This window comes from Penicillium mononematosum, assembly GCF_028829835.1.
Source record: "Penicillium mononematosum strain IBT 11891 chromosome Unknown utg000002l:1.0-8112719.0:1.0-8118358.0, whole genome shotgun sequence".
Classification (NCBI taxonomy): domain Eukaryota; kingdom Fungi; phylum Ascomycota; class Eurotiomycetes; order Eurotiales; family Aspergillaceae; genus Penicillium; species Penicillium mononematosum.
Genome location: NW_026643272.1, coordinates 6368642 through 6385964, shown reverse-complemented (window position 1 = coordinate 6385964; position 17323 = coordinate 6368642). Strand labels below are relative to the sequence as shown.

Genomic DNA, 17323 nt, shown 5'->3' with positions numbered 1-17323 from the left:
AGATGCACTATACGAAATCATATATTGTTTATTTATTTGGTTTTCGACTGTGTCTTTTGTCTCACATTGGATTACAGCCACCTTTTCTCGACCTCGGGTTACCGTCGGAGAGGTGTGAAATTAGCTAGTATCCTGTTATGCGTCCCACTATCCTATCATGCCATGGTAGATGGTCTTGTGGGATGATTAAACTGTGTAAACGGTCTTGATGGAGTAAATGGACTATCATTCCATCCTATCTCTCATCTGTCCCACGTGCGAGAGTTCGCCAAGACTTCTAAGCTTGGCGGACGACTGGGGTTGGCTGGACTGGCTTGGCATTCCGTTCCCTTGGCTTGGCAAAGGGGTTCAAGCTTCCCAGGCAAACTCCAGGATTCCGCACGTGCAAATCTGGCCTATTTCCTATTCGCTCCCAAACAAACCATGTATCTCGCAATAATACTCCTCTCGAGGTATATGGATATTTCGGAGATTTGAATACTCTGGATTATCTTGGCGAGAGGCTCTTGGCAGGAGGCTCGCCTGAAATTAGCTCTGAAGCTCGTTGTACAACGTACTTAACAGAGGTGCTTTCTCGCTGAGTGCAAATCTCTTGGTTTCATCACGTTCGCCCCATCAAGATGCGTGCCTCTTCAATCTCCGCGTTGGCATGCTTTGCCTCATTCGCGGCAGCCCAGACCTTCCAGCGTTTGGGCGGTTGCCCTGACTTGGGATGTATCTTCCCGCCGGACCAGTACGTGATGTTTCAATTGCGCCTGGTTACTAGCTACTAATGACTATTTCCAGGGTCGACTTCCTTGCTGGTCAGTACTTCGACATCCGTCTCGAGGTGCACTCCCCCGTCAATGGCTCCGAAGCTCGTGTTGGAGAGCCCGACGAGAACTTTACCTTCACCATCGCCAAGAAGGGAAAGGAAGCTGTCACCGCACCGGAATACTTTAAGATTGATGAACCTGAGCTGGAGAGGTGGAACTTCACATGGTTTGAAGGTAATACCCTCCTACCATGCAGCCCCGGGGAACAAATAAGCTAATAGAAACAGACCGATTCGCCGAGGACGCAGAGAAGCCCTCCCTTGTCAACGTGACCTCGAAGATCTATCGCAGAATTGCCCTCTATGAGCCCGGCGAATACGAGGCTACCCTGACCTACTACGGAGAACAAAAGACAGTCGCCAACTGGTTTGTTCGCGATCTCCCTACCAAGCGACGCGCGAAGAACGTCGTGATGTTCATCGGAGATGGCATGACAACCAACATGATCACTGCAGCCCGCCTCATTGCCCACCGCAGCGTCAACGGCAAATACATGACAACGATGGCAATGGACAAGTTCCCTGTGCTGGGACACCAGATGACACACTCCATGGACTCATTCATTACTGACTCGGCCAACTCCGCCACCGCTCTTTACACCGGCCACAAGACCACCGTCAATGCTTTGGGTGTCTATGTTGACTCCTCCGAAGACACTTTCGATGACCCGAAGTTCGAGACAATCGCAGAAATCTACCGCCGCAAGAACCCGAACGGCGGTGTCGGCATTGTCTCAACCGCCTTCTTGGCAGATGCCACCCCTGCTGGTCTGGGTGCTCACACTAGCGACCGCGGCGACTACGACCACGTCATCAGCGCCTACTACGAGAGTCTGACCGACTACGAGTGGACAAACTGGAACGGCCCCGATGTGCTCCTTGGCGCTGGTGCAGAGAACTTCGTCAAGAGCGAAGAAACCCGCGATTACTACAAGCTCTTCGCCGAGAAAGGTTACAACGTGGCCTGGAACAACACTGCCCTGAACAACGCCCCCAGCGACGAGAGACTGCTGGGCGTTTTCTCGACCGACAACCTGCCCACTTGGCTCGATCGCAACGTCTACCAGTCCAACCTTTACAACCAGAGCAACTACCCCGACGGTTCGGACCGCGACGCCGACGACCTTCCCGGCCTCAAGGAGATGACCCTCAAGGCCGTCGACGTTCTCGACAAGCGCCACCGCAAGGACGGCTGGTTCCTGATGTCCGAGGCCGCCAGCATCGACAAGCAGATGCACACTCTGGACTACGACCGCTCCCTCGGCGACCTCCTCGAGCTCGACGATACCGTCCGCGCAACCATCGAGAAGCTCGAGGAGCTCGGCGAGCTTGAGGACACCCTCATCATCGTCACCGCCGACCACGGCCACGGCTTCGACGTGACCGGCTCCGTCGATACCGAGTACATGGAGGCGCAGACGGACGACCGCAGCAAGCGCAACGCGGTTGGATACTACGAGAACTCCGGCTTGTCTCAATACACCGTCGCCGGCTCCAACGCCCTCCGCTACTCCGAAGGCGTCCACTTCCCCGCCCAGTGGGACCCGAGATACACCTTCCACGCGGGTGTCGGTGCCTTCCCTGACCACCGTGAGGATTACCGCGTTCACAGCGAGGGTCCCCGCACACCTGCTGTTGAGGACGAGAAGAAGGGATACGTTGCTAACTACAAGGATGCCGTCACTGGCTTCTTGGTCAATGGAAACATGCCCCTTGATTCGGGCCAGGGTGTCCACTCGCTGACCGACGTGCCGGTCTTTGCCCGTGGCCCTTGCCAGGAGCTGTTCGGAGGTGTCTACAACTCGATCGATATCTTCTTCCACATGGCGGAATGCCTGGGATTGTCGGAGACGAAGAGAGCTGGCCAGCCTCCCCATGGTGGAAAGCATGATTAAATTAATTGGGGACCGTTATGGTGTCAAATAATTCGAGCCACATCTTACGGCTCCTGTGTACAAGAGAAGAATATGATGTAGATGTAGTATGATGTATAAGAGAAGAAAATAAGACATTATGTCAATGAGAACTCAGCTTGTAATTTATCATCCTTTAAATATCAACACCTGCGCACGCAAGATATACATGTAAAGTTGAACACCAGTCTATTTACAATGGCCCAGCCAATTGATGCCATATATCAGTCAATACTTACCAAAACAAATCTATAAAACAACCATTTCTAACGCTGGAAACATAATATATGTTCACCGTGATAACCGAGTTTAGGTGGCGTTGTTGGCACAAGTCCAGCTAGCCTTGGACGAGCTCTCGTTGATAGCCAAGCCCGAGACGTAGAGTCCCAATCCGCACTAGTCTTGTCAGCAGGAAATCCAGAATCACGCGGAGAGACAAAACATACAATAGCAAAAGCAATTCCAAGTATGATCATGTTGACAATAGTCAGGACGATCTTTCCAGTCGATGAGAACCAGTGTCCCCAGTTCATGTAGAGCCAGAAAATGGCAGGGAGGCCGTCTGTTCTCGGTTAGCAATCGATTTTGCAATAATGTCTCAGTCTCAGAAATCGACTTACAGCTGAACCAGCTTCCAAATAGGGAACTCTGCACAACAAATTAGTACGCGTTTAGTAATAAACAGCAAGAAACCTCGGGAACATACAATCAGACTCAACAACTCGTTGAACACAGGAATGGACTCGGCGATGATCCACGCGACGGTCCAGGTACTCAGACCGATAGCGACCCATGTACCCGTAGCCAAGAAAGTCTTCTGGTGCATGTGGTGCGAACGCTCGCCGCGGAAGATTCGAACATAGATATACTTGCAAGCAACGTGGCCGAAAACAACACCGGCAACAATGACCTATGAAAGATTAGACATATTCCCGAATCAACTATAAGGAGACAAATAACACACCGTTGGGATGGCAAGACCGTAGGCAACCTTCTTCATCATAGGTCCAGCGGAAGACAGAGCCGGGGACGCGACAGTCGGGCCGGCATAGCAGTAGATGACCATAGCAGTCACGACGTACATAGTAGTATCGATAACCTGCAGCATAGCGAGGGCCTTGGGGAAATCGGCGGGATCCTGCATTTCCGACATGATACCGAAGAAAGAGACGTGGGCAACGAAGGCGAAGACGATGTTGGTGACGGCCAAGAAAGCATCCTGGAAGGTCGGGGTCGTGACGATATCGTTTTGGACATTATCGGGGGCCTGGACACCGATGGCAACCATCGTGACGACGGTAGCTACCAGGATACTGATGGCGGAGATGATGGACATCCAGAAGACCTTCTCTGCTGTACGCGGGAGGGCGGCCAGACAGCTGACGACCAAACCGACAACTCCGAAGACAATAGTGCAGGTACCGTGGTTCGTGATGGTGTTGAACAACACGGAGAAGGTGAGAATGTGACTGGCCATCAAGAAGATGATGAACAGGAGCTGGCCGACGAAGAAAATCTCGCGTCCGATGGGGCCGAGAAGAAGCTCGCCGGCATCACCCATGCTGTGTACCTGCGGGAAACGCTTCTTGAACTGGCCCATGGTATATCCAGTGTACCAGGAGATGCCGGACAAAAACATAATGATGACAAATGCCCTAAAAGATGGTCAGTCTTCTTCCTGCGTCGTCGAGGCAGATATTTTCTTACGGGACAATTCCGAGAGTTGCTACCGCAGACGGAAGAGATAGAATACCAAGCGAGATGTTTTCAGCGACCATCACTAGATGAATATTAGAAAGGGGTTCCTGTTGATTAGGGTTCATGATGGGCTCTCACGGGTTCCAGCTTGCCTGTATAAAAGTCAGAACTGTGCTCCTCAACACAAGAAAAACAGCAAAGCAGAGTGAGATACTTACCACCATGGCATAATGCGATACTTCACTTCCCCAGATTCTTCATTTCCAAAGGGATCATCATTGGGCTCTACCGGGTAGGCCTTCTTCTCCATATCGGTTGAGTCATTGTATACTTGGTCCTGAACAGGATGAGGTGCTTCAGGGAGACTCATGTTGAATGGTATATGATATGAAAAAGTGAAGAAAGGAAAACGGTCCGGGGCGAGAGAAAAAGAGACAGAAAACCGTGTGTGGAGGCCCAAAAAGGAACGGTTGGCCCAGATTTTTTGCTTGGCGGAGATAAAGGCCAAGAGAAGATTCTATTACCAGATATGTAATGCTAGTCGAGCTGCTGACTGTGGGGGGAGGCCAATCGTCTAATCACGAACTCGCTTAAGCACACTCTGGGGTGTCCTCCGGGGTAGAATGCCAATGAGGTTGCAACTCTGACGACGGCGTTGAAAAATGCGTTCATGGGTTTGGCTACCGAGACCGGGACAGGATTATCTAATCATATCTTCACCGGTGCGCCGTCCACATTTGTGGGGTATTCGGCGTCGGGCGAGCCAACCCCGTACGCGGTCTGCACCCCGATTATAGACTTACCGGCCCGGCGTACCCGGCCCGGCGTTGAATATCCTAGAGGCAACTATCTCGACGATAACAAGTTTAGAAAAATTTAGTCAAAGATTTATGTACTGTCCATGGATTAGGTTTACCCCAACTTCAACCCCAGATCATACAATTTGCCTGTCAAAGGCCAGTTCTCAAGGGAAGTTTTAAAGTAATTGTACATAAAGCTTGGAAAAAGTAGAATCCAACGGTGGCGTTTAGCTTTGCTGCAAGATTGGCACTAGAATTTTCTCGAAGCAAGACTCGGCTACCTATCAGACCTCGGGGCTGGAGACTCGGTCATATCACATTGTTTCCCAAAACCCCGGGTCTTGGCGGGTTGGGCTCCAGTGCTGTTTCAGGGGAATTGGGGTCGATGAATCCCGCATGGATCCGATCCATTTTCTCAGTTAGGATGCGGGGTGTGGGCATGTTTAGCGTAGAACTTGAGCTCTTTTTATTGAATCATAACGCGAAGACTAACTAGGCAGTTTAGTGCGAAGTTCTTGATAAAGTACCTTTTGTGTGGAGCCGCCATACAAAAGGTACCGATTATCTTTAAATTTCTTCGTTCTTTGGTCCTCCATGTTGTACTTTGATATAAGAGGGATCTTCAAAGATGACAGGGTTGGCTACTTTTGCAAATCATCGAGTATACTTTGACTATGACATCAATTTGCCTTCCCATGATGCAGTCTCGTTAAGAATGCGGGTGGCAAACCTTGAATATGAGTACATTTTGTACTGCGTTCACATACAAAAGGTACTTAATCAACGACCTCGGGAATTTGGCGTCGAGCCCGTGCGGCCGCACCCCTTAACAAGAACTTGAATCTGTCACCTCGGGCATCCTCGGAAGACCTAATTGTTAAATGGGAATACCATCAATTTCCCCTCCAATTGATTGTACGTTTGTCTTCCAAATTTTCCGTCTTTTCTCCAAGTGTGTCGGTTATTCAGAGTCTATGAATCCAGTTTGGGAACCCAGCCATTGTCCTCAAGAACTGAGAAAGGCCCTTGAGGAGGTTAGTACGAGATGTAACATCAGGCTGTCTGATGAGCGCCACCGTTTTCGCCAGGCAGAAGCCTCCGACTCTTTTCCTGGTTTGTCATCCTTCCGAATCGACCTCGGGAAGCATGAGGCGAGACGAAGTTCCGCAGTATCCGGTGGCATCTTACGATACTGATGTTGTAGAATTCGCTAGCCGCGGTAATTATCTTCCAAGTCCTCTATGTCCAATAAAGAAGGGGCGGATATGCTGAAAGGTCAGGGCGCGACAGGGGTTTCGCAGTGTAGTACTCCGTACTCCGTATATAACCGCTAGTTGATTTATCTTCCCCATAACAACTCCGTCGTATTGCATAAACATTGAGTTTACATTCAGCCCCTTTTTGAACGAATGTCGAGTAGTTTAGTTCTAAACCTGAATTTGTTATGCTACGTGGCAACAGTCTGATGTCGCTTCGTGAATCAATATAGCGATACTAAGAAGCAATGTCGCGCTAGAATGATACTGTGACCCCAGGGTACTGAGGCCCCGGTGGGGATCTTGTTGTGGCGAAAGACTCTTAAAAGCCTTTCTTGACCAAGTGCAATGAAAAGCTCATGGTCAAGGGTACATTTTGCTAATAATGGGGATCACTTTGGGGTATCTTAAACGCAGCCAACCGACGTTTCCTTCGTATTTACATGCCCGTTCTTCTCCAACTCCCTGTTTTCTTCTCCGGTGCCTCCCCGTGATTGGGGAAAAAGATCGGCATTACCCAAAATAGCCGACAGGCCACGATGTCTTCCTCGCAATGCAACTGCAATTAGCAATACCTTGCTAAATGTGTGCCACGCACCACAGAACGAATAGGTTTGGCCGGGACACCCAAAACTCACACCGACGTAGCTGTATGCAGACACGGCTTCAAAAATGATCCTAAAGGTAGAAAAGGCCAAGGGATCGGCTTCGAAGTGATCCGATTCGGTAATGGTTATGAGAAGAATGGCGAGGGAGAGCCACCAAATATCGTGGCTGAATTGAGAGCGAAGTTGTTGGTAAACGAAACGGGCATGAGGAAGACCTGAGAGGCTCGAGCGACGGGATTCTTTCTGAGGTAGGTCTGTGGACTGTGTTTTTGCGATGTTGGTGCTGCTATATATGTCAGAATGGATTTGCAAGCAGTGATTGGGAGTTGCCATACCTGATAGTGGCTGAGACGGGGAAAGCAGAAATATACTACAAACCGGCATGCGTGCTTAGCTACTGATATTTGGAACAGAAGAATCAGTTCTCACCATCATGAAGACTAAAGTTCGCTTAGCAAATTGCCTATTCAATGCGGGAGTTCCATTTTTGGGGAAAGAAGCACGTACCGTATAGAATAAGCAACCCCTGCGGCAATCGATCAAATGCCACAACAGTGAATCCACCGCCACGCACAGCTTATCCTGCGTCAGCTCTAATCCGTGGTGAGTGGCCAGAATTAAATACCTAAAGCCTGGAAGAGCCCATCTCAGGACCCGGAACTTGACCGGAAGAGAGCCAATCTCCTCGTTATTGATCGCAGAAACCTCGAAAGCACCCCACATGATGGCATTGAGAATCACGACTGTGCCCAATAGAAACCAAGTATGCCAAGCAGGGTATAAATAAGCGCAGGCCTTTTGGGATTGTGTGAGGGTAAAATCGAAAGATCGTCGCCACAGCTGCCAAGTGGGTTTATTCGGCAACATCTTTCTCAAACCCCAGATGAGGAATCTTAATAAGCAAGGAAAAAGGGTGTTTCCAGCAAGGATAAGAATGCCGCAGGCAAGAAGTGGAAAGGGTCTGTGGATCGTGTCAACGAAATACCTTGACAAGTAACTTTCTGCGACAAATCACCCACTCCTTTTGATAAGCGCCCATATTAATATCAATGAGGGACATGCCGTTGTTGCAGAGCGCAGATGTAGCAAGGAAAGCTCCTGCCCAAAAAGGGGAGGCTCCATCCTCCCGTGGAATGTCTGGGCGGACGAACTTTGACCAGAGGCCGATGCTCACGATACCGAGAATGAGGAAGCCGATGAAATATAGTATGATAAGTACTGCCGTTAAGACAAGTGCTCTGTACTCTACCTCGTCTAGTTCTTTGCAGTTGGTCGATTCCCTGCAGGAGAGGGGTTTGCCTGCTCGTTGCACAATGCCCTTTAGCCAGGAACTCAGGCGTGGCATAAGTACCTTGCGATTTCCGACGTCCTTCTCGGTGACTTGCCGGCTTTGCTCGGGACGTTTCGGGTCTGTGACAACGATAAAGCCATAGTCGTCGGACGATCCTTCAGGCTCACAGGGAGACGAAACCTCTGGTCGAACTTCTCTCACTACAGTGGTGGCTTTTGCGTTGCCTATGGCTTTGGCAGAAACAACACCCTGTTTGTTACAGGCCATTTGGTTTTGTTTTCCCCTGTTTGATTTACGTCGCAGAGCAGATCGTAGCTTCCAGACACGAAATAGAGAGATGATTGCGAAGATGGGAAAAGCATGTCCGAGGATAAGAAGGCAAAACAAGGTGCCCTGCTGTAAAGGGTTTAGTGTAGACAGGTCCATCTTAGATAAAGTCAGCTATTATATCAGGATGCAAACTATCAGTAATGGAGGACGTACCACGCTCAGTCCAGTCCCTGTCATAGCGCTGAAACACATGAACAAGGCATCGGAATAGTGGAGACCATGGATATGCGACGAAGCCGTGTAGAATATGACACTGCCAATGGCAGGTGTAAGAATAAAGTAGGCATAGTGCAGTGTGAGTGGACTGAATGCCAAAAGATCAGCCATGATCGGCATACTAAGGTGCGAGCCGTAAACATTGTCTGAGTTTAGGGCTGGGATACGCCCAAACTATATAAAGGATTATCGGATTGTACGGCCCAGAAGCAGCCAAAAAATAATTCTGCTTGAGTTTTTTGGTGAAGAACTCGAATTCTCCTTTCATTACAAATGTAACGGTGTTAGTGTCTCGTCCTCGCCAGGTCGTTTGCTAATTTCGTCAGGGACTATTCATTTCTGCACTTCAGCCACAGGGCTTAGCAGCGGTTTCTAAGGTACGGCACGCTGCATTCTGCGGATGCAAGGATCACATTTGTGGAACTGGGCTATTTGGGACCTTTTTGAGTTCTGACAAAAGGAAATGGCCAGATCGTGGCCGTCATAAGATTGGAGACAACCAAACGAACGAACCAGATAGTTGTCGCATTATAGAAGGTTATCGGGGAATGTACAGCTATACATTCTACCAGGATATCATCCACTTGCGTGATCACGTGGCTGGTCAAGCTGAATCTAGGGTAAAATGTATTAATTATGAAAACTTATCCTGTTGAATATTGTATTGACACTTGAATGACTCGGTGGTCCAGTTCACCACTGCCACCATTGTCTTCTTGAACACATGTCATGACCTCAATGAGATATGTTGATATGTTCCCTTGTCAAATACCCCCAAGTCATTGTTAGCAGACCAGCACATTGTTGCACTAGGGGTAGCCAGCCTTGCTAGCTATACTTGGACTATGGAAGGACTTGGATCCAGGGCATAAAGCTCCGAGTAATGACGATGCCTGTTCATGCCAGGATGCCGAGGTACCGGCCCAAAGAACTGACCAAGTCGCTGAAGCTTTTCCAGTAGAGCTACAGACTAGCATTCTTCAATTCAGGAACTTTACACATATCCTGGAAGGTTGGGGCAAAATTACCGAATACTAGGGTGTTATCTCAGCATATTCGCTTGGCACATTCCGTAGATATATGATGGCAAATATGAAGCTCGCCATAATTGTGTTATAGAAGATTGAGGAAATGTACCCACATCTGCATAGGGCTGTTGAGCGCACCGCCCACACAAGATGCTCAGGTAGCTAGGGTTAGCACCACCAAGACGGGATAACCGTTTCCAAGGAGACAGGTTCAGCTGTGGCCGTAACCGAATCCATACTTGCAGTGCTCCTCTCCTTCGTGACGCGCTCTGGTGCCCTTTCTAGATCCGAACTAGCGCATGGCCTATTAGCCAATATATATCTAGGCGCGTAGACTGAACTCACTTGGAGATGGCACCATGCCTACCCTATAGTCTCATATACCCAGCCAGATGCAGAAGTTCTCAATATGTATAATTCTGATTGAAGGTACCAATATTCATACCATCACCTGTCTTCCCGTCGCCTCCAATTATAATTTTATTACCGGAGACCCTTCCTTCCAACATTCCTCGTGATATACAGTAGGTATTAGACCTATAATATCTTATTATACTACGCGGACTGTATAATCCTTAGTTAGCACTAGTGATCCCTAGTTCTATTTGAATACTATTTGTCATATTATTCTATCAAGGATCTATAATAGTTACTAGTAAGCAAAGCTCACCTGATAACCTGACGACCTGAGGGCCATTTTGCCAGGGCTACATTACGAGTGACTGAACACAACAACTAAAGGAATGTAGACATATAGCTTCAGCCCAAAAACACAGCATCAGCCTAAATAAATTCAGCTCGCATCTGTTTAAATACAAAGTGCAACAAGTGATATCGTTTCCTCAAACCTGGCTGCTCTCCTCAGCCCTCTCACCAAGCAACGCTGTCACCTGCACCGTTTTGCTTGCAGTAATAGTTTAGCTCGTCTCCTCCGATGTGGGATCCCTTGGACTCGCAATAGTATAGCAGGTCTTTCTCGTTCAGAAGCGTGCAATCGGGGCATGTATCCCATTGCTTGCCACCAGTGTTTCGGTTCTTATAGGCAGTGCATGCCTTTTCAGTGGCAGCTCTGTTGTAAACCTCCTAGAATGCAGTTAGAAATGCTTTCGCCCGGTGGTACCAGTTTCCAAGTTGTACTTACCACTCCGTCGCCAGGGGTATCAATGCAAACACCTTGAGTGTGGACGTCCGCAAAAGCACTACAAAGTATCAGTGCCTGTTATCAAACATGTCAGGTTGGAGAAGGTCTTACCCAACAGCAAGAGCTGCGACAATAAGTGAAATAGACTTCATGTTGGTGATAATATTATCAGAGGTGATTATCAAACTGGCTTTCGAAGATTGGGTGGTAGACGTAAATTTAAATGATGCTTGAAAAGTCAGAGAAGTACATTAAAAAGGACCTAGATAGTACTTCTGAATTGAGTTTGCCTGTCGGAACGTCAGGTCATCCAGGTCCCCTTTCTTGAAGTGAGACAACTAAGACAAAATCCCCAAACAATCTCCATTGGAACGATGATCTCTGTTGTTCATTTCCCGAATTGCATATATGGCGTTTCATTGTCACTCCTGTCAGCCTGCAAGGTCATTAGATGTGGGCTATGTCTCAGGATGATGTCGATTTTCGAGTAGATCTGCAAGAGTTTAGAGTTTAGGTAGATAATTAAGTTACGGGACATCACCACGTGTAAGCTGCATATCCATGGGTCGTTAGGTTACCTGGTACGATGATCGATCATTCCAATCTTCATTTCAAGTGAACGTATATGCGCAAGATGGATTTCAATTTTCATAATCATGTTGGCTTCATAAAGCTAGTCAACAGCGCTGCTACTTTTCCGTATGGAGCACGGAGTGCAGTTCGAAGGATGAACTGGATTTGGCCCCCAAGGCGTTTGTCTCACAACCACACGTTTATCAGAGGATCAACAGGATCAGCAATGCGCCCCATAGCCGTTACACTCCCCAGGTCTCAGTTGCCTTAGTTTTCTTCAGGACCAATGGATTTGACCAGTAGATTCACGCACAGAGGCCCATGATCTACATAAATCCTTCGGACCTCTCGGGCGAAGTTAAATTGATTAAAATGTCACAATGTCTCTCCACCTTGGGTTGACATCCTCACCGGTAGATTCCCGGCTATTTTTCGGAAGTATACGAGTGAAACAAGGCGGGTTATTGCGTGAGTATCCTGAGCATCTATGTTGTTCGGAGTATGGTTATCGCAGATCTATTGCGGGAATATGGCTCCGGATGATGGATTCGTCTAGTCTGACAAAGTACACAATTTCTTGTGGCAGTCGGGACACCCGTTGCCTTCTCTGAGCGACTCTAAATAGGGTCTCCTTTCCGTCGCCGATTTTGCGATATCACTTTTCTCAAGATCCATTCTTTTACCAACCCTCTTCTTGTTGGACATCATGAAGTTCAACCTTGTCTTCCTTGCCTCTCTCTGTGCCAACAGCGCACTCGTGTCTGCCTTGCCAACCGATACGACCGATGCGGCCATTCTTCTTCTAGACGATGGCACCACACAGACTATCAACAAGAGAGACCTAGCTACCCATCTGCCTGGAGTCTCTCTGACCCCGCCTACCGAGACTCTCCCGAAGTTCATCGAGACCGGATCCGATGATTCCACCCTCTCAAAACGTCTGAGCAAGCGCGCCGGCGCCCAGTTCATCATCCCTCTTCCTGACCAGAAGTTCCTCAACTGGGATATCCCAATGTCCACCATCGTGCATGCCAACGGAGCCGATGCCACCGCTGCTATGGCATCAGGCCAGATGGTCGCCAACAGCATCTCGGTTGCCCAGTCGTTTACCGCCACCGTGGAAAAGTTCCTACAACTCGGCACCACCGTAACCTACCAGTACACCGAAACGGCTACTCTCACCGGCACGGTTACCATGACTATCCCGAAGAACAAATGGGGTGCCATTGTTAGCAACCCCCTGGTCGAACGCAAGAGGGGTTACGTATTCAGTGGAACGCCCGGAAGTGGACAGTACGAATACTACCAGGCGGATTCTTACACCCATGATACTTACAAATACGGAGCAAACTCCTTGTCCTGGGTTAAGGGTGTTGTTACTACTTGCTTGGGAGACGCTTACCCTCTGAAGCGCTGCGTCGGAGAGGGTGTTTTGGAGTAAATCTTCAACTTTTGTGGCTTCGTTCGCATTTCCAGGTTGTGAATTGTGGATAATTGCCACAATTCCACTTCGCAATATGTTCTGTGGGGCGCAGTACGATGCTTTCATGGCAGAGGTCTTGATTTTCTGTTACTTTATGTTGTATATATCAATCGTCGATTCTCAACTGAAGTACTAGTTCGAATAAATGTCCATTTACTGGTAGATATAAAATTGAGACTAAAAGGGGCTTGCTCTCTGATTTCGAGAAGCTAGAGGTTGGATCGTGTGACCGGAGGGCGCATCAAAAACCCTCACTTTTCCTTTCCCTCTCTTTGCATTCAATACTCCTTAGATGATTGCTTCGTCATACTCCAGCGGTGCCTGAATGTAAGACCAGCCATCACCCGTGGACGGGTCCACGGGTGGACTCTACGCGATAAGTCAACGGCTTGACGGGCCCAGGGGTCCACCTGGAATTCCTTCAAGGCTCCAGGGCTACAATATACAACATAGGAAGGATCATTACTTGTACCCTAGGGCCGACCTCGGAAGTATCTTCCAAGGTGCATATGTAATCTCCACTTTCTCCACTCGACTCCCGAACCCCTGCAGTTGGTCTCACAACTGCAGTGCAGATCCCACACCCGTCCATTCCGATAGTCCATTGCCTGGAATAGGAATGATTTGCGATACTTACACCGACAGACTATCCGGCAATGCTTCCATGACCTCTGCCTACATGCAATTTCTGCAATATTTCCAGGATCTGCTGGAAGTACTTTTCCCACGTGTTTGGGGTACATGCAGTGCAAGTTAGGGGGGAATCTGCGTGAGATTGGAACTGGCCTTATCTATCTGAAACATCGTCAAGTAGTGGCGTAACTTCGGTGTTGGGGACTAACAAACCTTCCGAGCAGACTCACCCTGGGGTCTGTTTTATCATGTCTTAGTCCCTTTTAAGGGTCCTAGCTATCTTCAGCGGATAGGCCAAAGTGACGGTGATCTGCGTGCGTGCCATTGAACGCGAACCGCTATCGCACTTCCTCTTTTGTTACACGCAGGGGTGACCGGCAACGCAGCTTCACAGGCAACGGGGTCTCCCTTCGATAGTTTGGCGGAGGTGTATGGAGAGAACCTGTCCTTAGGAATGAGGGGTAAATATCGTCTTCACCTATCTTACAATCCAATCTGCCTTTTGCCAGCAAGCCTCCTGTCCAACCTGCCCTTCACACAACCCCCCGAAGCAATTTGATGAATATAGCAAGTACATCCTATTCGATGTGATATAGTTATCCCCCAATCGAGACCGACCGACCGACTACGGTATCCATCCATGGCAACTTCACCTACCACCACCACACAATACACCCCAGAACAATTCGTCGAAAGCTGTGGAGCTATCCTATTCGACCTATCCACCCAAAACAAGACCCTGTGTCTTATCCATTACCACGCGAAGAACGAATGGCTCCTCGCCAAGGGACGTCGCAACTGCAGCGAATCCCGACACGAGGCCGCACTACGCGAAGTCCGCGAAGAAACCGGCTATCAAGCCCAACTCCATCCCGTCGCGATGTACACTCGTGCGCCTCCGATAGGTGAACAGAGACATATGCCCGATAAACCGCGCTCTTACCCGGATCTCACCGAGCCCTTCATGGTAACCATGCGGCTCTTGGGTGATAGTGTTGACGACGTTAAGATTATTTGGTGGTATATTGCTGCCCTGGATGAAGGGGTTGTTGCTGGATCTGCTAGGGCAGAGGAGGAATATACTGCGAAATTCTTCCCCTTGGAGGACGCGGTAAAGAAACTCAGCTTCCAGAATGATCGGACTGTCCTTCAGAAGGCGATTTCATTAGTGGAAGACTGTTAAATCAGGTGATGGGAAGCATGCATTTATATGGCCAAATTTCGAAGTCGGTCACCTTACAAACTAGGCAAGGTAAGCGCCCATCTGGGATATTCCCGAGAACTTTACGGTTGGGCTTCATACGAAAGCTTTCGGCAGTCTGAATCTACAGGTGAGGACCAGTAATTGAGGGATTGTTATGTAGCAATCAGGGTAGTTTATTTCGAGTCTGTGAGCATTTCACCTCATCTCGTATCTTGGGTATATCTATATCGGTAATGCTCCAGCCAAGCAACATTCCTCAGCCCTCAGATCTCTCCGGAGAGTCTTTCTTTTGACGCCACATTCCACAGAGCAACAACAGGAATGGGATTGTCGCTAGCAAGATAAATGCCACCAGCGTAAATGTCCATCCCCGACCCATGGCAGTCAACATAGGATCGATGGCAGCTGAGGCCCCAGCCGAGAAGAACGACCGCACCAAGTTGTTAGCAGCGGTGGCAGCAGCCGGGTTAGAGGTGTGTAGATCAACCAGCAGGGTAGACGTGGAGATAAAACCGCCAGTCTGCCCAACGCCAACGAAGAACAGAAGCACCTCTGGAGCCGCAAGAGGCGCACCGTACTTTAAAACCCAGCCAAACGCCAGCACGGTGACACTGCCGAGAACAACAAGGGGGATGGTAATCATACTCCGGGCCTTCTCGACGGGGATTGAATCCTGGGATGTGTCTTGTTCGGGAGTTGTGGAATTGGCGGCTTTAATGGCAGCCATGCGTCGGTAGTTCCAGTCCAGAAGGCGCCCTGTCAGAACGGAGGCCACGATGGACCCTGTTCCCAATGAGATATAGCATAGACCAATCTCAAGCTCGTCCAGGCCGTACTGCGATGTGTAGATCTCTGTGATAGACGAGAGAACCGTCATGTTTCCACCCATGATGATTCCCGTTACCAAAAGAATGATGATCGAGTTTGGATGGAACACAAGTTTCAGGGGCTTCAGGGGATTGGGGAACTGGAGTTTGTGCTCAATGGTTTTCTTTGGCGAGTCGCTGCTGTCAGGTCGATCAAAGCTATCCTTGTCGGAAGGATCCTGCTTGTCGCCATGATGGCGAGAGAAAAGGTGAATCAAGGGCCGATTCCATGGCTGGGCAGGGATGACCCGTCACCAACGACGTTTCGGGCTGTCTCGGGAAGGAAGAGGAGGAGAGGCAATAGGAATACGCCGGAGGCGATGGTTAAGAACCAGAAGATCGATCGCCAACCCAGATATTGGGCTAAAAGACCTCCGATAATCGGACCAATGGCGGGACCCATGAAATTCCCAGCCATCACAAAGCCCATCATCGATCCTCGTTCCTGCTTCGTGCTGATATCAGCCACCGTAGCCGCGGATAGCGCCACGCTACTGCTGATCCCGGAACTCTGCAGACATCTCAATACAATCAGAGCGGCGTAGCTATTCTGCAAAGCCAGTCCAATATTTGACGCGATGTAAATAATAAAACAAATGATATAGGCTGGTCGACGACCTGTTCTGTCTGCAAAGTCGCCGATGAACATGGGCGCAATTCCTTGGAAGATCTATTATAGTTATCCCTATCTGTTAACATATGGGTTATGTTATTTGCGTCGAATGGGGCATCCTTACCATGTAACTTGTTACTGTCAGGTTGATCATGGATGCTGATACATTGAGGTCGTTGGCCAGTGTATTCAGAGCTGGGAAATAGATCTGGGCCGACAAGGAGGAAAACAGACCAGCCCCGGCAGCTGTAGCAACGATGTATCTTTTTTTGGCAGTGCTAAAGGTGCTGTACGGTGGAGGCAGAGCCTCTGCAAGCGTGGTTTCCGAATTCATTACTGTTCGAATGGTTGGAACATGTGTAGAAAAGTCGAAACAGACTGAAAAGGTTGCAACATTTGACAATTATGGGATTTTTCTCGTCCCCTTTTCCACTCGAATCGCCGTGAACAAGTCATCGTCGATCCAGGCAACACGAAAAAGGCCACAATGCACCGTGACGTAAATTAGGAGAAGGGTTCCACTGCGACAATCGGAGGAATTTGGATGATGTGATAGAAAGTCTCGAACAGAATGATCGACTGCTCAAAATTGATCCATCGAAGCACTAGTCGTTACTTAGTGGTAGTATTTTCGGCGACGCGTAACTTTCGGCAATAGTGAGGCGTGGCTTTCGGTTCGGGAGGCATCGGATTCATCGGGATCCCCCTACTTGGTGGATTTGATATTCGGGAAACCCCTGGGCTGAAGATCTGCAGGGTTGAGACAAGCTCACATGCCGCCGATGGGCTTTCCTGATTGGTCAGATTTTCTCCATAGAGCCACCTGGGTCCCCTTGGGACCCACGTGCTCAGAAGC

The 17323-nt window shown here is 49.1% G+C and overlaps 7 protein-coding genes across 7 annotated transcripts; 3 read left to right on the top strand and 4 right to left on the bottom strand.

Annotated features, from left to right (window-relative positions):
* Window positions 1–620: 620 nt before the first annotated feature.
* Window positions 621–2709, top strand: N7519_004213 (alkaline phosphatase; the record flags this gene model as incomplete). The annotated part of the gene is made up of 3 exons (XM_057290989.1): window positions 621–733; window positions 787–989; window positions 1043–2709. The coding sequence occupies 3 exons, from the start codon at window positions 621–623 to the stop codon at window positions 2707–2709; spliced, it is 1983 nt and encodes a 660-aa protein (XP_057152191.1).
* Window positions 2710–3036: 327 nt separating this feature from the next.
* Window positions 3037–4795, bottom strand: N7519_004212 (uncharacterized protein; the record flags this gene model as incomplete). The annotated part of the gene is made up of 8 exons (XM_057290988.1): window positions 3037–3123; window positions 3174–3289; window positions 3348–3375; window positions 3434–3637; window positions 3692–4382; window positions 4435–4507; window positions 4564–4577; window positions 4644–4795. The coding sequence occupies 8 exons, from the start codon at window positions 4793–4795 to the stop codon at window positions 3037–3039; spliced, it is 1365 nt and encodes a 454-aa protein (XP_057152190.1).
* Window positions 4796–6888: 2093 nt separating this feature from the next.
* On the bottom strand, window positions 6889–9037 carry N7519_004211 (uncharacterized protein; the record flags this gene model as incomplete). Its single annotated transcript, XM_057290987.1, has 5 exons — window positions 6889–7434; window positions 7519–7615; window positions 7715–8050; window positions 8088–8821; window positions 8864–9037. The coding sequence occupies 5 exons, from the start codon at window positions 9035–9037 to the stop codon at window positions 6889–6891; spliced, it is 1887 nt and encodes a 628-aa protein (XP_057152189.1).
* Window positions 9038–10824: 1787 nt separating this feature from the next.
* Window positions 10825–11247, bottom strand: N7519_004210 (uncharacterized protein; the record flags this gene model as incomplete). The annotated part of the gene is made up of 3 exons (XM_057290986.1): window positions 10825–11037; window positions 11096–11153; window positions 11207–11247. 3 exons carry the CDS (start codon window positions 11245–11247, stop codon window positions 10825–10827), a joined length of 312 nt encoding a protein of 103 aa, XP_057152188.1.
* Window positions 11248–12374: 1127 nt separating this feature from the next.
* On the top strand, window positions 12375–13109 carry N7519_004209 (uncharacterized protein; the record flags this gene model as incomplete). The annotated part of the gene is made up of 1 exon (XM_057290985.1): window positions 12375–13109. The coding sequence occupies one exon, from the start codon at window positions 12375–12377 to the stop codon at window positions 13107–13109; it is 735 nt and encodes a 244-aa protein (XP_057152187.1).
* Window positions 13110–14424: 1315 nt separating this feature from the next.
* On the top strand, window positions 14425–14967 carry N7519_004208 (putative NUDIX domain; the record flags this gene model as incomplete). The annotated part of the gene is made up of 1 exon (XM_057290984.1): window positions 14425–14967. One exon carries the CDS (start codon window positions 14425–14427, stop codon window positions 14965–14967), a length of 543 nt encoding a protein of 180 aa, XP_057152186.1.
* A 277-nt stretch (window positions 14968–15244) lies between these two features.
* N7519_004207 (uncharacterized protein) lies at window positions 15245–16801 on the bottom strand (the record flags this gene model as incomplete). Its single annotated transcript, XM_057290983.1, has 3 exons — window positions 15245–16087; window positions 16114–16524; window positions 16592–16801. The coding sequence occupies 3 exons, from the start codon at window positions 16799–16801 to the stop codon at window positions 15245–15247; spliced, it is 1464 nt and encodes a 487-aa protein (XP_057152185.1).
* Window positions 16802–17323: the final 522 nt, after the last annotated feature.